Source organism: Selaginella moellendorffii, unplaced genomic scaffold, assembly GCF_000143415.4.
Source record: "Selaginella moellendorffii unplaced genomic scaffold, v1.0 SELMOscaffold_65, whole genome shotgun sequence".
NCBI lineage: Eukaryota > Viridiplantae > Streptophyta > Lycopodiopsida > Selaginellales > Selaginellaceae > Selaginella > Selaginella moellendorffii.
In genome coordinates this window covers 444273-467194 of record NW_003314326.1, presented here as the reverse complement: position 1 = coordinate 467194, position 22922 = coordinate 444273, and the positions used below count along the sequence as shown (strand labels likewise).

General features: G+C 47.0%; 7 protein-coding genes across 8 annotated transcripts; 3 read left to right on the top strand and 4 right to left on the bottom strand.

Moving 5' to 3' along the window:
• Window positions 1-384: 384 nt before the first annotated feature.
• Window positions 385-2729, bottom strand: LOC9648903. Its single transcript, XM_002984932.2, has 4 exons — window positions 2516-2729; window positions 1710-2467; window positions 544-1660; window positions 385-485 (listed from the first exon to the last, which is right to left on the bottom strand). Exons 1-4 carry the CDS (start codon window positions 2703-2705, stop codon window positions 415-417), a joined length of 2136 nt encoding a protein of 711 aa, XP_002984978.2. The 5' UTR covers window positions 2706-2729; the 3' UTR covers window positions 385-414.
• Window positions 2730-4597: 1868 nt separating this feature from the next.
• LOC9649069 (RNA-splicing ligase RtcB) lies at window positions 4598-6022 on the bottom strand. The gene has a single exon (XM_002984931.2). The coding sequence runs from the start codon at window positions 6020-6022 to the stop codon at window positions 4598-4600; it is 1425 nt and encodes a 474-aa protein (XP_002984977.2).
• Window positions 6023-8217: 2195 nt separating this feature from the next.
• On the top strand, window positions 8218-11598 carry LOC9648902 (probable sucrose-phosphatase 2). Of its 2 annotated transcripts, XM_024659009.1 has the most exons (9): window positions 9666-9767; window positions 9832-9920; window positions 9976-10275; window positions 10332-10433; window positions 10486-10680; window positions 10748-11050; window positions 11117-11303; window positions 11362-11408; window positions 11468-11598. In XM_024659009.1, exons 2-9 carry the CDS (start codon window positions 9864-9866, stop codon window positions 11549-11551), a joined length of 1275 nt encoding a protein of 424 aa, XP_024514777.1. In that variant the 5' UTR covers window positions 9666-9767; window positions 9832-9863; the 3' UTR covers window positions 11552-11598. The 2 variants fall into 2 exon arrangements, 1 of the variants encoding a protein (XP_024514777.1); XR_002990135.1 differs by lacking the exons at window positions 9976-10275; window positions 10332-10433; window positions 10486-10680; ... (2 more) ...; window positions 11362-11408; window positions 11468-11598 and adding exons at window positions 8218-8552; window positions 8681-8729; window positions 8810-8864; window positions 8922-9031; window positions 9094-9204 and having other exon boundaries at window positions 9260-9767; window positions 9832-9910.
• Window positions 11599-11628: 30 nt separating this feature from the next.
• LOC9649068 (pentatricopeptide repeat-containing protein At4g02750) lies at window positions 11629-13179 on the bottom strand. The gene has a single exon (XM_024690110.1). The coding sequence runs from the start codon at window positions 13177-13179 to the stop codon at window positions 11629-11631; it is 1551 nt and encodes a 516-aa protein (XP_024545878.1).
• Window positions 13180-14830: 1651 nt separating this feature from the next.
• LOC9649067 (probable E3 ubiquitin-protein ligase ARI2) lies at window positions 14831-16930 on the top strand. The gene is made up of 7 exons (XM_024659008.1): window positions 14831-14967; window positions 15019-15051; window positions 15106-15385; window positions 15454-15934; window positions 16002-16547; window positions 16611-16711; window positions 16781-16930. Exons 1-7 carry the CDS (start codon window positions 14866-14868, stop codon window positions 16891-16893), a joined length of 1656 nt encoding a protein of 551 aa, XP_024514776.1. The 5' UTR covers window positions 14831-14865; the 3' UTR covers window positions 16894-16930.
• LOC9648901 (phosphatidylinositol transfer protein CSR1) lies at window positions 16931-18186 on the top strand. Its single transcript, XM_024659016.1, has 7 exons — window positions 16931-17031; window positions 17091-17159; window positions 17209-17361; window positions 17412-17558; window positions 17603-17755; window positions 17824-17946; window positions 18004-18186. Exons 1-7 carry the CDS (start codon window positions 16957-16959, stop codon window positions 18079-18081), a joined length of 798 nt encoding a protein of 265 aa, XP_024514784.1. The 5' UTR covers window positions 16931-16956; the 3' UTR covers window positions 18082-18186.
• A 34-nt stretch (window positions 18187-18220) lies between these two features.
• LOC9648795 (ATP-dependent RNA helicase FAL1) lies at window positions 18221-19226 on the bottom strand. Its single transcript, XM_002984929.2, has 5 exons — window positions 18958-19226; window positions 18681-18911; window positions 18531-18626; window positions 18438-18479; window positions 18221-18389 (listed from the first exon to the last, which is right to left on the bottom strand). Exons 1-5 carry the CDS (start codon window positions 19224-19226, stop codon window positions 18227-18229), a joined length of 801 nt encoding a protein of 266 aa, XP_002984975.1. The 3' UTR covers window positions 18221-18226.
• Between the last annotated feature and the right edge of the window lie 3696 nt (window positions 19227-22922).

Below are 22922 nucleotides of genomic sequence, written 5' to 3'. Positions count from 1 at the left end.
GGAGGTACTATCTCCAGGGCTATGCTCCCATGGAGAGGTCGAGCAACGTGAACGAGGAGCTTGTGGTTGTGAGCTGTGACCTTGAAGGAGAAAACGTCGATGCCTCCATTTCTGCCAATAGCTATAAAATTCAACCATGCTTTTGCACCGATCCAAAAAATGACCATATTTTGAATCACTTGGCACTACAGTGCCGGCCAGCAATTCATTTGTCAGGCCACCCCCTGCTCTATTAGATGTGAATTCATACCGCAGTTCTTCATACCAAGGAAGAGAATGCGACCATAACTTATAAGACACCTTTGTTATTTTACTGGTGATATTATTTAAAGAAATGACGTAGCGTTTGATGTAGCCAAATCAAACCCCGATTTGCACATTTAAACTCATTTGGACAGCAGGAAGAAGCTACGACTAGAAGGAGATTCCACGCCTTCGACCAGCATCCGGAACTGGTGGAGGCAATTCCACATCGGGATCATCATCTGCACAATGAGGCGTCAGAAGGCGTGTAAATAAGCAAGAGACATGTTTGATACTTACCAGGAGCACGGCAGTTATCACACAACCACAACTCCCAAGTTTCCTCAGTAGCAGTGGTGCAGAGCCAGTGAAACCAGACGTTACAGAAAGTACAGCTTATCCACTTATCATCCCTGCAGGTTTCAGCACACTTGTACTCTGGACAGACGTCCTCGGCCGGCTTCTTTGAGTAGAGATTGCTCTTGAGCACCCGAAGTGCGGAATCGATATCCTTGAGATGGCTGGACAGCTGACCGAAAGACATGAAGACTTGAGTAACATGAGGGTGTTCCGAATCCTTAACCACCCAAGTATCTGTCTCTGTAGGAGTGTACACCACCCAAACTAGCATCGTCCTTCTTTGTGTCACTGTAAACAACTCGTCCGCAACCTCTAGAGTTCTCTTATGATGCTTCTCGGGATTGTTGGCAACTGTAATCTGGAAGACGATTAACCACTCCTCATCGGAGTAGAAAACATCGGCTCCGATGTGGTTGAAGTTCGGAAGGAAAAGTGTAGGTGACAGGCCCACATCTTTCAGCTCATCTATCCCAAACTTCCCCTTGACTGTCCGCACTCCTGCAGGCTTGATCAAAATTTTCTCGCTCAGGTCATTGTTGTCCACTCTTATACAAGGGGTCAGCAGCTTGAGCGTCAAGATGGTAGCCTCCTCCACATTCCAGCCAATGCGCACCAGGTTGTTGTCCTTCATGATCATTCCGAGCCACCTCCGAACCTCAACCTTCCCTTCCTCCAAACTTTCCGCCTTCACCTTCTCCGAAATTAAGCCAAATGCATACGAACGAAGTTCACCAGTTAAACACTTCCCTCTTCCATCTCGACCCCTGTAGAAGGCACGGGTATCCATCGCAACCGTCAAGCGAGCAACCTGCTCCCCCCGTAGTGCTCTGGCAAGTTCACTAACCTCCCAGCTGCTCCGGTTCAGGATGAAGTCCGCAATCTCATCCTTGAACCGACTGATAGCACTATCCAGTTCACCGTCCTCGCCGAAATAGTGATGATAAATCAGTCGCGGCACAGAACCAGTTCTTTGGAGAATATAAGCAATTTCTTCATCAATCAAACGCTGGTCCGTAGTTTCGAGGTACATGCCAATGCAGGCAACTAGTTCTTTTCTCTAACAAAACAGCTCGGTGAATAACCAGTTTTCCGAAACAGGGACTTACCGTATACCCTCCGCAAACGATAAGTTGAGGCGGAGCAGCGTCCTTTATAAGCTCTTTGCGCAGCTTGCTTTCTATGGATGCACAGAAGACGACGACGCACACCTGAGCAAGAGACTCGACAAAAGATCGAGCAGCAAATCTGATCTGGCCGGAGAATATATCTTTGTCATGTAGCGAGTTGCCATCGTCGAATAAAAGGTAAACCTTTTGCAGCTTCTTTCGCTCTTTGAGAAATTGGAGCAGACAGTCCGGCCTTTCGTAGTCGACACATTTCAGCGCGTTGAGAGCCGCTTCATCACGAGCATAGGCTAGAATGAGCGCACGCCATAAATTGTAAGATGGATCTTCCATGAACACTCGGGCGTTGATATACGCAACAGCAGCAGCGCCGGTAGCTTTTCTTCGTTCGCTGACATATAAGTAACCAGCTGCGGCTGCAACGCTGTACGTTTTTCCAGCCCCAGGGGTCCCAGTTATGAACCGAATGGCAAGATTCGGGTTCGTGCTGTACACGCTCGGACCCTTCTTCACAGCTTGGAAAAACTTCAGTATGTCCACCGTAGTCTTCCGTCCCATGTATGAAAATGAGGTCGCGTCTTCTGTAAGAATGTCCGGCGCCAGCAGATCTATCCGGGTATCGATGCTCCCGAGCTTTTCTTCTGTCATCTCTTGATAAGACATTTCCAAAGACAATGCCAGCGCAGAAGCTTGAGCCTTCACCTCCCCAAATGGATCTACTCTGCGCCTTTTCCTGCTAACTGCAGAACAAGCGCTAAGTAATGCCGGATCAACACAAATTGACGTACCGAGTGACAGTAGAGCAGATTTGGTCGCAGCATCGGCAGGGAGGAAATAGTCCAATCGGGTCGACTCTGTAAGCTGGAGTAATGCGTCAATGATGGTACCAGCTGTCTCGTTGTCAAACAAATCCAGGACCTTAACCCTTGCGCTATCCCAGCTGAGCTTCTCTCTACGAGACAAACCGCAATCACCCATCTTCAAAACTGCTTCCACAACTGCCTTTGCATCCCAGAACTCCTGCATTGCGCCAAGATAACCTAACTTCTCGAATAGCTTACAACACAGAATTAATACTATTATTTAACAAACCGCAAGGTAGGCCAACCTAGGGTTTAAGGCGTTCTGGCCTTAAACAGGCCATGGATTATTCTCGGAATAGTTTGCAAACATTTACCATTCTTGTTTCCAGCAACAATACCACAGTCCAGAATCACACGATGTATTACAATTAACACCTAACTATTTACACAACGGAAATTAATGATCTTCTTGGCAGCTCTAAGTGAGGAGGCACAGAAAGGAATTGTCAACAAGGTTAACAAGCTAGCAATAAGTTTTTCTTTTGTGCTCTTAGGTCTTAGAGTTCTCGATAGGATCCAGTGTTTCTCCTCACCAGTTGGGCATTATGGCAGAGTTTCCTGTTGAAAGTCAAGCACAGAAAAAGAAACAAAATACCTCGTGCCCAGCTGCTTTCAGTGCCTCCTTTTTCTCCTCAATGCTTGGGATTGGACTCCGCACGAGGTAAGTTTTCTTTTTCTGCTCTTAGTCTTATAGTTCTCTATAGAAAATTCCACCTCCAATCCCAAGTGTTGAGGAGAAAGACGAGGCACTGAAGGTAAGTTCCTTTTTTTGTGTGTGTTTTTAAAGACTTAGAGTTCTCATCAGGAAACTTTGCCATAAGGACGGGTGAGGAAAAAGCACTCAAAACAACTAGGCACGAGGTAAGTTTTTTTCTTTTTTGTGCTCTTAGTCTTAGAGTTCTCTATAGGAAATTCCACCTTCAATCCTTCTGAGAAGAAAGACAAGGCACTGAAGGCAAGAATTTTTTTTTTTTGTTTTTTGTGCTCCTAGAGACTTAGAGTTTTCATCAGGAAACTCTGCCACAATTCCTGACCGGTGAGGACAAAGACAAGCTCGAGGCACTAAAAGCTACTTAAGGTAAGTTTTTCTTTTAAATTGCTCATAGTCTTAAGAGTTCTTGATAGGAAACTCCATCTCCAATCCTAAGTGATGAGGAGAAACACGAGGCATTGAAAGTACCAGGAAACTCTGCCATAAATCGGGAGCATTGAAGAGAAAGAGTTGAACGAGGTAAATAGTTCTCTTACATATAAGTGCTTGAATCTTAATAGCTATGGGCCAATATTGAGCAGATCTCAAACAACATTTCGTGCAGTCCTCTACAGCATTGTCAACAGCCTTCATGACGTATGGGATATTCCTGGATAGACCCTCATGTCCTCACTCGCAGTTCTTGTTTTATTGGTTCTTCGCGAAAGTTTCCTCACTCGCAGTTCTTTCTTTTTAGTTCTTTTTTCTTGGTTCTTCGCAAATGTTTCCTCACTCGCAGTTTTCTTTCTTTCTACATGGGCTTCACCACCAGAAGTCTTGGAAGCCACACTGATTGTCCAGGTAAACGAGAAAGAGATTTTCGTTTCCATGTGATCGTTCACTTGGCTTCTATCTTTCGTGTAGAAAGTGGAGCGCAATACAATTTGATCGGTTGGTTTCTATGGCTTTTTCTCTCTCGTTTTTTTCTAACTTGAAAACACACAGAGGGAATGGTTCGTCATTGTCGACTGGACGTGTGATATATTATGTGAGGCTTGGAAAAACGAACAGTTCTTCACAGATCAATCTTCTCATGCATGTGACTGTGACTGGGTTTTCTTACATTTACTTTTCTACTTTCTTCTCATCGTGGATACTCCGTGATCTTGTGTTTTTATCCTTTCGTCAGGGCCGGATCATGTTCCTGTAAGATTTACCTCCAAAGGATAGAACCGGTGAAAGAACGTAGAGAAATCACCAAGATCATCGACCGTGCTAGAGATCGAGAAGCCACAGAAGTTTCAATGAGCTTTGTTCTACTCGCTTCTCTTCTTGTAAGTTACCACCGGACGGTAAACAGCCACGACTTTGATGATCCCGCAGCCAACGAGCTCTCCCACAACAACATCCACATCCTTGTACGCTTCCGGGGCCTCCTCGAAGAGCAAGTTCACATCCTCGCAAATCACCCGGCCTCCCAATCGCGTCTCCTGGAGCGCCGCGGCAGCAGCGTTCACGGTCGAGGCCTTGTTCTTCATCCTGGACAGCGCCACTCCCCTCGTCAAGCTCCGCCCGGCACCGTGAGCGAGCGAGAAAGAGTTCTCTCGCTGGTCGCCAACCGGCATCACCAAGTAGGAGAACGATCCCCTCGACCCCGGAATGACCACTGCCCCTTGATCACTCGGCGCAGCCCCTTTCCTGTGCAGCCACACCGATCTCGAATCTATCTCCTTGTTGGTCACGTTGTTGTGCCAGATATCCAGCACCTTGCTCGCGCTAGCGTCGGGATCGCTGCTCAAGCACGCCATGATCCGGTGAGCGATCAAGTCCCTGTTGGTTCGAGCCCAGTTGCAAGCGTAGTTGTGCTGCTGCATGTACGCATCAAACTCTGCCGTGTTCTCGCGGAGCTGGACGGGCTGCGAGTGAGCGATGTGCTTTCCAAGTCCCCGGGAGCCGCTGTGAACGAGCAGTACAAGCTTGTCTTCGTGCAATCCCAGCGCCGAGAAGCTCTCCGGATCCTCAACTCGTTCCACTTGCTGGATCTCGGCAAAGTGATTGCCACCACCTATAGTTCCCAGGCTCTCGTCGAAAGGAGTGCTGGAGCTCCCGGAGATACCGTTCTTGGCTAGCCACTCGGAGACGCTTCCATCCTTCCAGCGTCCCTCGATCCCCTGGAGCTTGTCGCAAATTCTCTTTGGACGAGTGGAGCTGGAGAGAGTGGTCTGGAACAAGGCCATGCCACAGCCAACGTCGCCACCGATGAGCACTGGATAGATGCATTCCTCCGACTCGATGGCCGCCCCAATGGGATAGTGATCCGATGGATGCAAGTCGGGCATGACCACTCCCGGAAGCCTCGCGACCTGTTCTAGCTGATTGATTGCTAGCCGCTCCACGAAATCCTCGAGAAATCTCTCCGAGGAGTGGACCACTGAGACTGCGGCCGCTGGAGCTTGATCACCATCCTTGGAGGAAAGATTTCCTCCACCGACGAATCCCTCCCCTGCCGATACGAGCACAACCGCGTCGTTTGCGACTCTGGACAGCGTCGCTGGCCCGATCTCTGTGCCATCGGCAGCGAGGAAGAGGCGCTGGGGTTTCTTGATGCGGAGCTTCTTCTCGGCGGCCGCGAGGATCGATCTGATCGATTCTTCTGGATTGCTGGCATCCAGATCGAGAACTACTGCCGATCTTACCGTCTGCCGGCTGTTCCTGGTGAGCGTGATCCTTGTTCCAGGCATGGAAATCCCCTACATTTTTAGGGTTCTAGAGAAATTTTATAGTTGACAGTCTTGTCCTAAGAAACCGGGTACACGTCGGTGATCTTGCAGCCTTGTTCTTCTTGCTCGAGAACCTCGACGATGAAATTCATGGATCCTCGCAAGGGTAAGTCTTTGAGAGTTAGAAGAACCTCGGGCAAGCTAAGATGTAGATTTCCCATGTCTATCTCCTCAATGATGTGTGGAGGAGAGAGTGTATTCTCTTTGCTCTCTCACTATAAACTATAGCCTCCTATCCCATCTTCCCTTTAGGGTTAATATTAGTATGGAGTCGAGCAGTTTGTTGAAGCTCGCGCAGATCCTCGCTGCAAGGCTTGATACTGAGCCAGCCGCCGCCGACGTCGTGCTGGAGGCGCGAGCGCTCTGTGAATACATCGCAGAGGTGGGATACGTCTTCTATCCGCCTGCCAACGACCACACGCTCTTCTCCTTCGTTTCAATCCTCTACCTGGGAAGCCTCGGGCCCGAGGAGCGTGAAGGGTTCCGAAGATCCCTTCCGCCGGCTTCTCAGGTTGCGTGTGATCTTGTGGTGGAGTTTGCGGGGGAGCTGCTGGGGCACGGCTTTGGTGTTTGCGATGGAGATGACGAGGTTGGGAAGCCGCTGCAGATGTTTTGGGAGCGCTTTTGTGGCAGCAAAGGCGTGCGCATCGGCGTGGATGCTGCTGATCCTCATCGACCAGGAGAACTTGTCATGGAGGACCGCCCCCTCGAGCCTGTGCGACCCCCCCTGGAGCCCCTCTACTTTGGTAACCATGGTTTTGATTTCTTTCTTCTTATATGATTCTTGTTTTTCCAGGATGGCAGGAAGGAGGAGGCAGCCCGCTGCATGGTGGCGGTACGTAAGTTTTGACCCGAGTGCTGTGCTAACGTATTTATTTGTAACTTAGTAACAGGGAAGGGATCAGCAGTGACTCTAGCCGTCGGACTTGATGATGTTCCCAACATCCTGGACCTTGTTTGCAAGTTGACGGAGAGTGACTACTTTTTCTACTTGCCAGTGAAGAACCTGGGATGGAACTTGCGGACTCACACAGAGCTACGAGACACGGTAGAAGAGTACTACTCAAAACTCGAAGGTGACAGGAACGCCTTGCCCAGAGTGCCACCAGCAGCATACCCATGCGTTGAAGTTGCAACTTCTCCATTACGTGTGAGCGAGGCTAGGCTGCTGCTGCGGGGGATCCGGTCCAACCAGCTCCTACGCTCACTGCTGTTGCACCGGCCGCCACACTCAACACTCCCGCACTACTACACGATTGTCAATGCCAGCGCTCACGCGCGTCTCTGGCTCGGCCGCTACGACCTCCCGATCTACTACGACTACAGCTTGACGTGTAAGTTAGATCCGCCCGCTTCTCGCTGACTATAACTTGCTTCCTGCTCGTTTCTAGACGGTGAGCTGTGTACCCGAGGAGCTGCATCGGCCGAAGAAGAGGTAGGCTTTTATACTTCTCTCCACTGCAGCTATAGAAACAGCTATTAATGTCGTGTTCAGGCTCTCAATGGTGGTTTCCTGGTGGAGCGCGGGCCGTCTGTAGTAGAGACTGTGTTGCGAAACAACACACTAAGCCATATGTGGTACGTATGTTGTGTCTTCTCTTAGAAGATCAATGTCTTGCATTGCATTGCTTTTTGTAGGAAAGAAGGCCCAACTGCATACGAGAAGCTAGTCCATATGCGTCCCGAGGATTACGAGCCATTGCCGGAAGGAGCTGTGGCGCAGGATGAGAAGCTGTGGAAGGCGCTCCAGCAGCTGAGGCATGCTGTGGTGGCTACGCCCTCGTATGCATGGGGGCATGCTCTCTCCACCGCCGTTGTCATGTACGCCAAGCATTTCCCGCTGGAGCCCGAGGCCAAGCGCAAGTTTCTGTTCAGGCACGGCGTGCCCAAGCACTTTGGAACGCTGCAGGTTTTCGACACCATTCTCAAGCTGTCACAGCCACTGGACTCGGTGGCGATCAAGGAACGAACCTGTGCTTTAGAAAGCTATACACCACATTCCAAGCTCGCATCCATCAGACGAAGATTTAAAAGAAAGCAACGTTTTTTTCGTATGATTACCACTAAATAGACGAGTGAAAGTCCACTTTGTGCTGGAGCTTTTATATAAGGGTTCTAAAGGAATTTTCAAAAACCCTAGAGTTTTAGGGCAGAAAGATATGTTTTTACTTCGATCGCGTTGCCGATCGATCCATCGCAAGTGCGCATCGTCACCGCCATCGCTGCTGCTGCCTGGATGCGACGAGAATGCCGCAATGCTGGTGTTTGCGAGGGGATTGAAGGTGCGTCGTCCAAAGACAAAGAAGCCGATCACACCGATTCCTCTCACCCCAGCGATCAAGAGCGTGCTCCAAGGTCAGGAGGATCCCAGTCCAGCGCTAGAGGGCGACAAGCTTACCAGGAACGCTCTCAAGCGACGCAGTGACAAGGGTCTCTCGCTCGTCAGGCTCATGGCGACTTTGGCACCCGGCCAGATTAAAAATGTGATCCAGTAAGTCATCTACTTCTTTTTTCCTGGGTCGTCACTCGCAGTTCTTCTTTCTTTCTAGTTCTTCTTTTTTTTTTTGGTTCTTCGCGAAAGTTTCCTTACTCGCAGTTCTTTCTTTCTTTGTTCTTCAGATGGGCTTCGCTACCACCAGAGGTCTTGGAAGCCACACTGATTGTCCAGGTAAACAAGTGTCCGAGAAAGAAATTTTCGTTTTTATACGATCGATCGAGACAGTGATTTTGGTTTTGTCTTTCTCGTAGAAAATGGAGATCACTGGTGTGAAGGAAGCGAAGAGGCGGCAATACAGTTTTATCGGTCGGTGTCTCGATGCCTTTTTTTCTTCTCGTTTCCTTCTAACTGGAAAACACACAGAGGGAATGGTTCGTCACTGTCGGCTGGACGTGCTCGAGTATGTGATATATTGTGTGAGGCTTGGAAAAACGGTTTCCCTCCAACAATTCTTCGCAGATCAATCTTCTCATGTATGCGACTGCGGCTAGGTTTTCTTCGTTTATCTTACTTTTCTTTATTCCACTTTCTTCAGAGGGATAAATACGTGAAGACCACCTCTGAAACATGGGTGAATGGACTCATGGACAACGAATTGAGTGTTACAAGGCTAATCTATACGCTGCCATACGGGTATGACAGGGAGGTAAGTTCTTCATTCACGATTAAAATCTGGACAAATGAACGTATGTACTTGGCAGGAATTGCGGAGGTTGCTACGCGAGTTTAAAATGAAAGTGAATCTTTCGAGGCAGTCTAAACAACAGAAAGAGAGTGAGGAGATCCAAAAGTCAAAGCGAAGGAGCTGCGTGAAGGCCAAGAAACTGCTGGTTAAGTTTATGACGGGCCTGGCACAAAAGGACTACTGCACGAAGTCTCTAGCAGGGGAGTTCACAAAGGCTTTAGAGATAGAAGGCGGCGAAGCAGCCATCCAAATAACCGATGGATTGGACCGGGTGGAGCTCTCGGACTCGGACCAGGCCGAGGAAGTCGACGGGAACTCGGACACGGAACTCGTTGCTTCTGACCGTCGAGACAGTGCTTCTGACTGCGAAGAGGAGGTCTCGGAGGTAGAACGCGATCCAGAACACGAAGACTCGGATGGAAATGTAGAAGACGACGTCGACAAAGCAAGAGAACTCTAGCGAAAATCTGGTTCAAGCGACAACTTGACAAGTGGCTATCACGAACACGCGACAAAATGGCTTGGTAAAAATATCATTTTTGTCCTCCCTTTTTCATGAATATTCTTGTCTTTTTTTTTTTTACTTAGGTTACTCGGGAGGAACACTTGGGAAAGGCACAATGAATCTATCGAGCTCGCCGCGGCTGATGATAGTTTCCGATCTAGACCACACCATGGTACGCAAATCGATCGACCTTTCATTTGGTCTCAAAAAGTTTTGATTTTGCACAGGTGGATCATCACGACCCGGAGAACAAGTCCCTTCTCCGCTTCAACGCATTGTGGGCTGCCGAGTTCAGTCACGATTCCTTGCTGGTTTTCTCGACTGGGAGGTCTCCGACCCTTTACAAAGAGTTGAGACGAGAGAAGCCATTGCTCACTCCGGGCATTACAATTCTCTCGGTCGGAACGGAGATAATGTATGGCGATTCCATGATTCCCGATAGTGGCTGGGAGCACGAGCTCGACAAAGGCTGGGACCGATCGATCGTTATGGAAGTAGCTTCTGAGATGCCCCAGCTCACCTTCCAGGTTCGTTTTCATTGAGAAAAACTTGCGAGTTCTCGTTTTTATTCTGTAACTTGTAGAGTGCTACAGAGCAAAGACCACATAAAGTGAGTTTTTCAGTGGACAGGAGTCAAGCACCAGAGATTATGAAAGTCCTCGATGATCGATTGAAAGCTCGTGGGGTATGTGCTCCTTTTCTTATTTTACATTGTCACTCTCGCTGTTCATATGCAGTTGGAGGTGAAACTCATCCACAGTGGCGGCCAGGATTTGGATGTTCTTCCCATTGGAGCAAGCAAAGGCCATGCATTGTCCTATCTGCTAAAGAAGTTCGAGGCCGAAGGAAAATCTCCACTGCAAACTATGGTTTGTGGCGATTCCGGAAACGACGCTGAGCTTTTTGCTGTTCCTGGAGTATATGGCTCAATGGTTGGCTTTTTCTTTTCTTTCCTTTTTGTCCCTTGTGACTTACTGATAGCTGCTGCATCTTTCACAGGTAGGGAATGCTATGGAGGAGCTGATAAATTGGTACAATGAAAACGCTCGTGACAATCAAAAGATTTTCCGAGCCACTGAGACGTGTGCGTCGGGTATCATCCAAGGATTGCAGCACTTTGGCATCGATCCGTGCGTCTCGCCGCGAGACTTGGAGATGGATGGCGATTTTGTCGCGGGTCACAAAGACGGTCATCAGGCGATTGCTCGCGAGATTGTTCTGCACCAGCTTCTGTGTGAAAAGTGGCTCAAGGGCGAGGTGGAGTGCAGTGACCACGTCTTTGAGATTCTCAAGGCTCCAGTGGTAAGAAAAACTCGTTCTTTTTTTTCTTCTCTGAAATCCTCTTAAGTTGAGTGCTCCTTGATTCAGGCTCCAGATTCTACTTTAATTGGCGCTTGGGGAGTTGATATCCAGCTTGCGAATGCAATCGAGATGCTTCGTCCCCTCCACGGCCTTCATAAGGACAAGCGGTTTTGGATCTGGGTTGATCGAATCCGGGTGACGAACATTGGAAAGGACACTTGGCTTGCAAAGTTCGATAAGTGGCAGCATTATGGTTGGTTTTTTTTTTTTTCAGTTTCTTTGCTTGTGTCTAAGCACCGATTCTTTTCCAGATGGAGAGCTCAACTGTCGTATAACAACCGCTATTTTCCAGTCCCCGGTACTTCTTTTTGTTAGTTCTTTGTAACGCTTGTAATCTACCTTTGCGAATGTTTGTAGGGAGGGAAGCCTTATGCTACCGCCATTCAGATCCAGGAAACTTGGAAGGAAGGCTATGCTGGCAAGCCGCTGTTGAAGATATGAAATTGCGATTTTTTATTGGACTCGGGAATAAACAGTACATTATCACACAGGTATGATTTTGATGCTCTCCAAACTATTCACGTAAGAGCGGACGATAGCAGCTGATATGGAGAACCGAGACTGGCATTGCAAGCTACAAGCTTTTGCATAACTCGTGCTCCTCGCTCGGGATCTCTATACGATCGGCACGACCCGAGAAGGCTAGTCCAGTCCGATGCTTCAGGCAAGAACGGCATAGAATCTATGAGATTCTCTGCGAATTCCAGGTAGCCGGCTCGACCAAGGAGATCGATCACGCAGGAAAAATGCTGCTTGAGTGGCTTGACACTATAGTCGACTTCCAGGCTACGAAAGTACTGCCTTGCCAAGAACACGTCCCCGGAGTGGCCGCAAGCAAGCAAAACCAGGACCAAAGCAACGTCGTCTGGAGAATCCATTAAGCTCCCGCGGTGGAAGAGCTCGATGGTTTCCTTGGAGCGACTGCCGTGAGCAAATCCCGCAAGCATTGCGTCCCTGGATACCATGTCTCGATCGATCATCCCATCGAACATCTTCTTCGCTACATCGAGACGACCGGCGAGAGCGTAGCCGGAGACCATGATCGTCCAAGACACCGAGTCGTGCTCCTCCATTCCTTCCCAGAAGAATCTCTCGGCGCTTCCGATCGCCTTGTTGCGAGCAAAGGCGGAGAGCATCGCGTTTTGGGCGATGAGATCTTTGCTCTGTCCCATCAGCTCATACATTTGCTGGGCTTCTTCGAGATGCCCCTCCCTTGCAAATCCGGTTAGCATGCACGTCCACGAAGCGAGAGTCCGATCTCTCATCGCATCAAACAAGTTTTGAGCTTGTCTTAAATCTCCGAGCTGCGCTTCCGCGGCCAACATTGCGCTGTGCGACACCGGATTCTTCTCCGGCATGGATCTGTAAAGCTCCCTCGCTTTGCCAAGGAATCCACCGTGAGCATAGGCCGTGAGCATTGCATTCCAGGCTACAAGATTCAATCTGGGCATGCTATTGAAAGTTTTCCTAGCCTCGTCAACTCTTCCGCGGATGGAGTACGCGACGAGCAGCGTGATCCACGACACCAAATCTCGTTCCGGCATCTTTTTGAAAGTTTCTTCCGCCTCTTGTATATGCCCTGACACGGCAAATGCTGCGAGCATGGCATTCCATGAGACAATGTTCTTGAAAGCCATCAGATTAAAAACTTTGCAAGCGTAGAAAACATCTCCGTGACGAGAATAGGCAGTAAGAAGTGCAGTCCACGACACCACATCGTGCTCCTCCATCGAGTCAAAGATGTTCTTCGCGTCCTCAAGATGCCCTTTATGGGCATTTACCAAGAGCAAGTTGGTCCAGCAAGCCAAGTTCCATTCCGGCATGGAATAGAACACTTTTGTGGTTTCTGAAAGGATACCGTGTTTAGCGTACGCGGACAAGAAAACGGACCAAACCACCATGTCTCGTTCCGGCATTTCATTGAACAAGAGTCGAAGTTCTTGAAAACGCCCAACACGGGCAAATAGCGCAAGCATGACAGTCCAGGACACCAGATTTCTCTCCGGCATTTTCTGGAAACAAGAACTGGCTTCCCGGACCAGCTCAGCTCTTCCAAATGCGCTTAGCATCACAGTCCACGAATGGATGTTCCTTTCTCTCATGCAGTCGAAGATGGTTTTCGTTTCTTCAGTATGCCCTTCCCGGGCATATGCAAGCAGCATGATCGTCCAGGACTGGAGGCTGTGCTCCGGCATCGCATCGAGAAAACTCCTGGCCTCCTCCAGCAGCCCATCTCGCGCGTACGCGGAGATCATCGATACCCAAGAGAACTCGTCCCTCGCCGTGGAACTTGCAAACACTCTTCTCGCCTCGTCGATACTCCCGCATCGCAGGAACATCTGGATGAGCAAATTGGAGATGTAGGCGTCGCTCCTGTGCTGGATCGCGATTTGGGAGTGGAGCTTCTTCGCATCATGGAGAGATTTGGGGGAGAAGCCTGTGAGCTCTTTGATGCATTGGGCTCGATTCATACACCTACATTGCCACGCTGGAGGGGGCAAAATTTAGTAGTCGGAAAATGCTGTGGCTGCAATTGTTTTTAGCTACCGTTGATTCTCTCTCTTTTTTGGCAGGATTATGGCAATGTTGGTTTTGCTCGAGATGGGAGGATTCGATTTTCCACCTTGGCGCTTGGTTTCTTGGGAGCTTGATTATGGCGCTGGAGAGGATTGGTACGATTGGTCGATCTGAAGAAGCTGGGGAAGAAGAGGCAATAGGGGCGAGCAGGAGATACTTGTGGTGGAAGGTTTGAGAGAGTTTTCAACTCGTATCTTGAGTCTTTTAGATTTGCTAATGGAGCTTGCATCAGCCGGGAGTTTGGATCCTCTCTTTAATGGATATACAATTCAAGACAAACTCAAGCAGAAGCAACAGTGGGATTGAACAAACTTGCAAACGAAATGAGTGTTGTTTCTCTTCTGCCTCTCGTATATGCCCGGCTTCGGCAAATGCAGAAAGCATGCCATTTCATGAGACAATGTTTTTGAAAGCCAGTGCAGTCCACGATACTACATCGTGCTTCTCCATCGAAGCGAAGATGTTCTTCCCGTTCTCAAGATGCCCTTTATGGGCATCTACTAACAAAAGTTGTTCCAGGAAGCCAAGTGCCATTACGGCATAGATTAAAACACTTCTGTGATTTCTGCAACGAAACCATGTTTTGAGTATGCGCATAAAAAAGCAATAACCAGACCACCATGTATCTCGTAAAAGTTCATGTAAATGCCCAAGAAGGGCAAATAGTGCAAGCATGACAGCCCAGGACACCGGATTTCTCTCCGGAATTTTCTGGAAACAAGAACTGGCTTCCCGGACCATCTCAGATCTTTCAAATGCGCTTAGAATCACATTCCACGAATGGATGTTCCTCTCTCTCATACAATCGAAGATGGTTTTTCGCTTCTTTGGTATACCCTACACGGGCATATGGAAGGAGCATTCGTCCAGAACTGAAAGCTATGCTCCGGCATCGCATCGAGCAAAATCCTGGCCTCTTCCAGCAGCCCATCTCGCGCGTACGCGGAAATCATCGATGCCCTCGTCAATACTCCCCCGCACCGCAAGAACATCTGGATTGGGGATGCCCTGTGCTGGATCGCGATCTGAGAGTGGAGCTTCTTCGGGTCATCAAGAGATTTGGAGGGCGAAAGGCAGTTCTTCAATGCATTGGGCGCGATTAATAGACCCATTGCCGCTGCCACGCTGGACGGTTTTTAAGGGGGGCAAAATTTAGGGTTCTTTAGTAGTAGCCTAACATGATGAGCGACGAGGACGAAGACAATTCGGGGATCTACGCGGAGAGCGAGCTCGAGTGCGGCGATGACGATCCCGCTGAGCTGCGCGGATCGTCGCATAGGGTAAGCGCCTCCAAAAGATTGTCCTCATTCACGGGATTGCGTGTTACGCAGGTGATCACCGCCGAATCGCTAGCGCTTGCTCAGGTAAGGGATCCATTCTTTGCAGCGCGCCTCCTCATCGCATCTTTGCCGTGGCAGCAACAAGATCTGCAAAGAGTGATGGACATGTTTGGTGTGAAAATCCAGCACGCCAGGGCTCTTCTCATCCACTACCGATGGAACGTCGAGGTTTTGTTTAGCTACATGGCTGAGGCTGGGAGAGATGCGGTCTTTCGCAGGGTTGGTTTGCCAGCTTTGGCTGAAAACCAGCCCGCCTTGCAGCCGCTGCCAAGCACTGTCACTTGCGGCATTTGTTTCGACGATGTTCCACAGGCCGATGCCACTCAAATGGATTGCGGCCATGCCTTTTGCAACGATTGTAAGTGTTCTTCCTTTGCTATCTTTTCTCTTTCTTTGCTTTTCCTTCGATCTAACTCGGAAGGGCAGGCTGGCTCGAGAACTTTACCGTCAAGATCATGGAGGGCGAGAGCCGGAAGTTGAAGTGCATGGCTTTCAAGTGTGCAACGATTTGTGACGAGGAAAAGGTTCGTGCCGTCTTAGCATCCAGGAACAGCGAGGCTTTGGCCCGGTATGAGAGGTGCTTGCTCGAGTCCTACATCGAAGACAATGCAGCAGTCAAGTGGTGCCCGAGCGTTCCACACTGCGGAAATGCCATCAAGGTGGAGGGGGGGCCGTACTGGGAGATCGAGTGCCTTTGCTCGCACCAGTTTTGCTTCAACTGCTTGAAGCTGCCGCACTCGCCGCTGTCATGCAGCTTGTGGGAGCTGTGGGAGCGCAAGTGTAAAGACGACTCCGAGACGAATCACTGGATCACCAGTCACACTAAATCATGCCCGAAATGCACTAAGCCAGTCGAGAAGAACGAAGGTTGCAACCTCATGACTTGCCGCTGCGGCCAGCATTTCTGGTAAGTTGTGTTTATTGTTTCTTCACCTTCAGGAGATGGAAACTAACTTTTCTCCTTGTTCGTGTAGCTGGAAATGTGGTGCTGCCACCGGCGCTGCTCATAGCTACGAGCACATTGTGGGGCATAGTTGTGGTCGCTACAAAGAGGAAGCCGAGACAAGAGCAGCCGATGCAAAACGCACGCTGTCGAGATACCTTCATTATTACAAACTGTGGAGAGCGCATATGGATTCTCTCAAGTTCGAAGAGAAGCAAGAACAACTTGTACAGGAGAAGATTGAAAGGTTGGAACAACGCGACTTGATTGTCAAGGACTACACATGGCTCAAGTCTGGGCTCCAGATGCTTTACAAGGCCCGGCGTGCCGTCTCGTGCTCGTATCCGTTCGCATTCTTTATGTTCGGCAACGATCTCTTCAAGGACGACATCTCCCCGGAGCAGAACGCAATGAACCAGGTGCTGTTCGAAGACCAGCAGCAGCAGTTTGAAGAACAGGTTGAGAGGCTGTCGATGCTTATTGAGATGCCCGAAGAGGTGCTGGAACAAGACATAAGCGGAGTAAGGTTTAAGGTTCTCAGTGTCACCGCGCTCACCGATAGACTCTGCTGCCGACTGTAAGTTTTCATGTTTGCTCGTTTCATGTTTGTTCTGAATGACGATCGTTGTTTGCTTCGTAGGTATGAACTGATTGAAGACCTCCTCGGTTCTGTGATTTCCGTGACGCACCACATCGCGCCATACAGTTCTCAAGTGGAGCGTGTCTCTGCGGAGCCCGCAAGTAAGACCGCTTGTTTTTGAGAGCTTGCTCACTTCGTAATGAGACTTGTTGGCTGTCTGGATGGTCCAGTGAACACCAGCAACCTCTCGGACCAAAAGTGCAAGAGGAGCATTGACGACACAGATTTGGACGCAAACAAGCGTCCCCACACTCACAAAAGTTCTTCTTCCGATGTTTATTGATATTGGAGCAACGAAAAATCTTTCTCACTTTCTGATTTTCCTGTTTCCCTTTTCGGTCTAGCAATGTCTCTAGGGCTCATGGCGTTTGCTGTGCCGCAGATTAGTTGGCGCTGCTCCTTTCCTGGACGACGACTCGAGGTACAAAGCCTTTGGTCTCCTTTCTGTGCGCGTTGTTTAACGTGGTGCGTTGCTTGCAGACTGGAACTTCGCTGAGAGTGGCTGCCTCCATGAATTATAGCAGCCCAAACTCTCCAGGTCAGGAGCGAGTAAGTTCGTGTTTCGGGATTCTTTGATCTTGTTTTTCCCGTCTTGCAGCTCGTCAACCAGCTAAAGCACCATCTTGCAACGAGCCACTCCTACCTCCCTGTTGGAAAGAATGGCCGTGACGATGACGAGCTGCTCCTCTGGTTCCTTCAGGATCGAAAGTTCGACGTGCCCAAGGCTGGGACAAAGCTAGCCAATTACATCGTATCTCTTTCTTTCTTTTCTTTTTTTGATCTAACTGCAGAGCTGTGCAGAAATGGCGTGAAGATTTTGGAGTAAACAGCATTACCGACGACTCCATCAGGAAGATCGCGTCTTCTGGAAAAGCGTATCTAAACTCAAGTCCAGACGTCAAGGGAAGGCCAGTGCTGGTTGTAGTTGCTGCAAAACACTTCCCTCGGGTGAGTTTACTTGATCCAGTGGTTCCAACCTCAACTTGTTGTAGGAAGAAGAGGCTCTAGCCAGTCAGAAGCTGTGCGTGCATCTCGTCGAAATGGCTCTGCAAAATCTTCCTCCCGGTGGCGATCAAATCCTTGGGATATTTGACTTGCGAGGATTCAACGCAGCAAACGCGGATCTTACCTTTCTCAAGTTCTTGGTAAGCGTAGAGGCGCTGTGCTTTATCTCTTTTTTCATCCATTCTTGTTGGTTCGTTCGTGCGAGAAGATCGACGTCTTTTACAGCTACTATCCGAGGCGGCTAGCGGAAGTGTTGTTTGTTGACGCGCCATTTGTTTTCCAACCGGTCTGGATGCTCGTCAAGCCTTTGCTCAAATCCTACGCAAGCTTGGTAAGCCTCAAGTAATTATTTGTGGATCGAGAAGTTAATGCCACTGTCAAACTCTAGGTGCGCTTTTGTACAGCTGAAAGTGTTCGGAGAGACTACTTCACCCAGGACACAGTTCCTCTTGACTTCAGGAAATAGTAGCTCTTTCAATCGTCATCATCCTACTAGGATTGAAGGAGCACTAGCAATGAATAAACTAAGGAGCTTAGCTCGAGCTATAAGAGAGATAAGAACTTTCATCGATCACGGGAAAAGATCACTTTATCTACAGCCCGCTCTTCTTTTACAATCCAAACCATGCCAAGAATCTCTGCAACAAACGAGGACGCTTTGGGGGCTCGATAGTAGCGTCCACTGTCTTTCTTTTCTTGCTTCCTCGCTTTGGGGGCTCGATTCGTGCCTCGATTAGATCCTCGATGTGAAACCATGGCACCTTCAAGGAGACCCTGAGATAGAAAAACATAGTCAGAGACACGAAAAGTATTAATGCTTACCTTCCCTCCATCCGCTGAGCCTTCTCCCTACGTCTTTCTTCCCTGAGACCCACAGGGTGAATTTCTACACTCGAAAAGATTTTACATTCTTACCCTCTTGTTTCGTCAAACCTGCGATACTCATCCATGCTCACTCGTCCAGCCGCGACTTGAAGCTGTGTAAGTGAGCCTTTTTCCAAGGGTGGATCACTACAAAAACCTGTCAAGAACAAAGAGAAGAAAGAGGACTGTAAAAATACGTACTCCCAGTAGATGTGAAGCTTGATAAGACGGCTAGGTAAGATCTCCAGCCGCAGCAGCTCCTCGTAACGCATCAGCTTTTGCAGTTCCTCCTTGAACACAAGATTAACAACTGCTTTGGAGGAACAGTGGTTATGAACTCTTGCAGCACGGTAGTAATACGTCGCTAGATCGTCTGGGATGTCATAGTTTACCACCAGATTCCCTCTGAGATCATCAAACAGCCGCTCGTCCCTGAGGGAGACAAACGTAAGAGTCGCAAGAATTCAATTTTGTCTACCTGAGATCGCTGTTTGTAACCAGCGCTCGCGGTCTCCGACGAAACTTGTACTCGTCACTGGTGAGAAAGGTGTCGAAAGGATTGTATTTCATGTCATTCGCTGGAGAGAGGAGGGCGCTGGAGACGAGCGCCACAGAATCAGCGGTGTTACAAAAGATGACATAACTGTGGAAGCGTTCGCGAATGCGGTCGCGGACGAACAGGATCTTGTCCTCGTGCGTGTCCATAACCACGAACGTGTGACCCACGAAGTCGAGTGAGGCACTCATCGCGCTTCATTCCTAGCTCACTGTAAATCTCCAGCCTTGAATCCGCGGCGGTGCTGTCCATTGTCTTCCTGGGAAACATCTGTCATCTTTGGTCAAGTCTTTATAATGTTTTAAAATTATAGTTTTGTTGTAAATTTTGACCTTGTTTAATGGTTGTAAATGAAAGGCCGAAGTAGTGGGATTGGATCCCAAGCTCATCAGTGTGAATAAAAAACTATGAAAGAGAAGATTTATTAATATGTTACTGTATCTGATTAGAATTTTATAAAAATAAATAAGTTTTAATTGTGGGAGCTAAGTACTAATTAAAATAAGTATTTACATGAGTAATAATATTTATTATTTACTATAAAAGTTAAAAAGACTTCTAAGTCAAGTCTTTAAAATGGTTTTGTAGACCCAATAATAAATTTAATATGAATATATATATCAACCTTAAAGCTATAATTTTGAACGAAAGCAAGGAACTTCAAGAGTTACTATAGTCCATAAAGCACTATTGCAATATCCCACCTTTAAATCTACCCATAGATAATCTTTTGAGACCATTATAAACTTAAACTCATAACCATAATCCAAATTTATCTTTGAGTCTTCCCTCCAGTCAACATCCAAGACTTGTGTTAACTTGGATTCACAACCTTTGCTTTCATCTAGCACTATATATGGGAGGTCAGACTCACTTTGTTCGTCCTCCATATCCTCCTTAACCCCTTTTTGAAGGCAAAAAAATTCTAAAGAATTTTCTCCATTCAAATTTATTATGTTTGTTCTCACTCTACCATTTATATTTAGCTTCACTTCACTCAGTCACACTATGTTGAGGCTAAATGTTTTTTTTGGACACACTATGCTTATCTTTACTTCACAATCTATATTATTTATTCTTGGTTTGCTATTGTATCTGTTCATCCTCACTTCATCATTGGGGTTGAACTCTTGTCCATCCCCTCTACCCCCTTCTTTGAAGAAAAAAAAGTTTGAAACATCAAGACAAAAACGAAAAAGTGAGAAAATTGAGGAAGAACCATTATGGGAGTAAGAAAAAATAGATAAAGAAGCATTAAGAAGAAAATTTTTCAATAATTAGTAATATAGAAATAGGGAAAAAGGAAAGACATGTGTTAAAAGCTTGGAGAACAAGGGACTTGCTATCATAAAATACTTCAACTACCATAATATAAGCAAAAAAGTTCACACTACTCAACCTTCTCAACACTTGAAATAGGAAAATAATAAAAACATTCATATTCTCAAGAGAGCACATAAACTCCTCAATAGCAACAATAAAATAAAGATTCTCAATAGCACTCACAAGTGAGGACATGCACTTTGCCTAAAACTCTAGTTAAAGTGACTCAACCTTAAGAACAAGGAAATACTCAATATTAAAATTAATCATAGACTTTACTAATAAAGAAAAAGCAAGATTCTCAATTTCATGCATATATTCAATATCCAAATTAGTATAAGAAGCACAAAAAACACTCAACTCAACACTGGACTAAGAATGAAAATTATAAGAGTTATAAATGATTAATATGCCAAGAGAAGAAAACATTACAGATTAGAAAAAAACACTAATGTTAAAAAACCAACTCCTTGAGGTGTTGTAGGCTAAAGAATCCTTAAAACCATGACCGGAATGATAAAATGTTCATCAGATGGGAATGAGTTCAAGATTGAGTTTGAGACTGACTCCGAGATTGAGTTTGAGATTGAGTCCGAGATTGAGTCCAAGACGGATTCTAAGATTGAGTTCGAGACCGTGTCTGAGATCGAGTCCGAGACTGATTCCGAGACCAAGTTCGAGATTGAGTCCGAGACCAAGTTTAAGACCAAGTCTGAGATCCAAAATCAAGTCTGAGATTGAGACCGAGTCTAAGATCAAGTCTGAGATTGAGACTGAGTCCGAGATCAAGTTTAAGATTGAGTCCCAGGTCAGGTCCAAGATCAAGTCCAAGATCGAGTCTGAGACTGAGTTCAAGGTTGAGTTTGAGATCGAGTCTGAGATCAATTCTCAGACCGAGTCCAAATACTAATATAGGTCATGGAGCAAAAGTCCAAAGCAATCATCCCACAGGGGGGAGGCCAGTTGCAAGGGGTTCCAAAAATATAATAAGGATAGTGAGGTTTAGTTGGTATAATAAGTGTGAACTTTGGCAAGGGAACTTAACTAAAGCTAAGGTAGTGGTGGTTGAATAGATGAGGTAAGCTGATAAATTGAAAACGAAAAATTTGTAATTTACAATTTGGTATTTAAGCTTTTTCTTCAATTTTAGTGAAGGATAGAGACAGATTACTTAAAGATGGCTAAGGTAAGGCATAAAAGAACTAAAGTAGAGATAGAACCTCCTTTAGAGCTGGATCCTTTAGTAGAACAAGAAGCTATAGTTAAGGAATCTTTGCACGAGGAGAACTCTAGTGAGGAAACTTCCGAACAAAAGTCTAGTGGTAAGGTTTAGTCATCTAAGTTTCAATTGGACATTCTAAAAGGACAATTGGTATAGATTAATGCCCTACTGGAGACCCTCGTACACAAGCTAAAGCTTAACAAGAAACAGAGGAAAAGGCAAAAGACTTTAGATGCTACAAGTGCAGAAGGCGTGGACCTTTTGGCGGGGATTGAGGTAGAACCAAACAAGGTCAAACAAACTGAAATGGAATTAATCTCTCAAGTAGTTCTCAAATACAAACTAAAGCCCCCATCGGTTTTCAAGGGAGTAAATAACTATAAAGTGGTGGAGGATTAATTTTACTATATGAAGGATTTTGAGTGTTGCTATTACTAAGTTTGAAGAAAGTCCCATATGCAAAACCATACTTGGCAGATGATGTTAAGTCTTGGTGGAGAACAATAGAGGCTAATGAAGGACCAATGGCCACTTGGGAAATAATGAAGGCAAGGATCCATGAAATATATATTCCCGAATGCTATTCTGCACTTAAAAAATTAGTTAAGTAGGCTGAAGTAGATAGAAACCATTCAAGAGTATATGAATCCATTCATGATGAAAAGGATCCTTATCACAGATATAGGCAATATAGATGCATTGTATGCCTTTATATCAAGCTTACAGTCTTGGGCTCGAGGCGAGGTGATACATTAGAACCCAACTAACTATAAAAAAGTATTGGATGCAACTATTAAAGTGGATTTCAATGCTAACTTGTGAAAGGGGAACACAACGGGGTTAGAGTCCATATTTAGCAAAGGAGTCAAACCAAGGGGATATATGGCAAAGGGAAATTCAAGAAGAGTTTCTCTAAGAATGAGTCCTCAGGGTTCCAGAAAGGGAGATCCGATGGCTAATGAGCAAGTACGTGGGGGAGTCAAGCGAAAAAGGACAAACCCACGGATAAAAAGGTCAAGTCTGCTAGTAGTGTGGGAAATAATGAATGTTTCAACTATAGTGAAGTATGACACTTTTTAAGGGAATGTCCCTACCCGAAAAAAGACAGAGCCAATATGGCTATTAAGTTAGGTGAAATCCAAATTGAGGTATGTGATTTGGTCCCTAGCTCAAAATTACTCATTACATGAGCAACTTTGGTAGAGAGTCATTTGCAACATCTACTAGCCTTTTGAGGGAAGTTCGAAGGTAGCTTTGTTAAAATCATTATTAACATAGGTGCTTTGGATAATTTTGTGGTTGCAAACATAGTCTGGCAAGCTGAACTAACGGTGCAGTGGTT

What these genes read in the sequence shown, in the direction of transcription:
- LOC9648903 (XM_002984932.2), bottom strand. Translation starts at nt 2,705, where the DNA reads ATGGGTGATTGCGGTTTGTCTCGTAGAGAGAAGCTCAGCTGGGATAGC. An exon ending in TCGTTTGCGGAGGGTATACG is followed by an intron (nt 1,661 to 1,709) that starts GTAAGTCCCTGT and finishes CTGTTTTGTTAG; the next exon opens with AGAAAAGAACTAGTTGCCTG. An exon ending in TGATAACTGCCGTGCTCCTG is followed by an intron (nt 486 to 543) that starts GTAAGTATCAAA and finishes CTCATTGTGCAG; the next exon opens with ATGATGATCCCGATGTGGAA.
- LOC9649069 (XM_002984931.2), bottom strand. Translation starts at nt 6,022, where the DNA reads ATGCCTGGAACAAGGATCACGCTCACCAGGAACAGCCGGCAGACGGTA.
- LOC9648902 (XM_024659009.1), top strand. Translation starts at nt 9,864, where the DNA reads ATGAATCTATCGAGCTCGCCGCGGCTGATGATAGTTTCCGATCTAGAC. An exon ending in ATCGATTGAAAGCTCGTGGG is followed by an intron (nt 10,434 to 10,485) that starts GTATGTGCTCCT and finishes GTTCATATGCAG; the next exon opens with TTGGAGGTGAAACTCATCCA. An exon ending in AGATTCTCAAGGCTCCAGTG is followed by an intron (nt 11,051 to 11,116) that starts GTAAGAAAAACT and finishes TCCTTGATTCAG; the next exon opens with GCTCCAGATTCTACTTTAAT.
- LOC9649068 (XM_024690110.1), bottom strand. Translation starts at nt 13,179, where the DNA reads ATGCTAAGCGCATTTGGAAGAGCTGAGCTGGTCCGGGAAGCCAGTTCT.
- LOC9649067 (XM_024659008.1), top strand. Translation starts at nt 14,866, where the DNA reads ATGATGAGCGACGAGGACGAAGACAATTCGGGGATCTACGCGGAGAGC. An exon ending in CGCTGCGGCCAGCATTTCTG is followed by an intron (nt 15,935 to 16,001) that starts GTAAGTTGTGTT and finishes TTGTTCGTGTAG; the next exon opens with CTGGAAATGTGGTGCTGCCA. An exon ending in GATAGACTCTGCTGCCGACT is followed by an intron (nt 16,548 to 16,610) that starts GTAAGTTTTCAT and finishes TTTGCTTCGTAG; the next exon opens with GTATGAACTGATTGAAGACC.
- LOC9648901 (XM_024659016.1), top strand. Translation starts at nt 16,957, where the DNA reads ATGTCTCTAGGGCTCATGGCGTTTGCTGTGCCGCAGATTAGTTGGCGC. An exon ending in ACTCTCCAGGTCAGGAGCGA is followed by an intron (nt 17,160 to 17,208) that starts GTAAGTTCGTGT and finishes CCCGTCTTGCAG; the next exon opens with CTCGTCAACCAGCTAAAGCA. An exon ending in TTACCTTTCTCAAGTTCTTG is followed by an intron (nt 17,756 to 17,823) that starts GTAAGCGTAGAG and finishes TCGTGCGAGAAG; the next exon opens with ATCGACGTCTTTTACAGCTA.
- LOC9648795 (XM_002984929.2), bottom strand. Translation starts at nt 19,226, where the DNA reads ATGAGTGCCTCACTCGACTTCGTGGGTCACACGTTCGTGGTTATGGAC. An exon ending in AAGCTTCACATCTACTGGGA is followed by an intron (nt 18,627 to 18,680) that starts GTACGTATTTTT and finishes AGGTTTTTGTAG; the next exon opens with TGATCCACCCTTGGAAAAAG. An exon ending in GCTCAGCGGATGGAGGGAAG is followed by an intron (nt 18,390 to 18,437) that starts GTAAGCATTAAT and finishes TTTCTATCTCAG; the next exon opens with GGTCTCCTTGAAGGTGCCAT.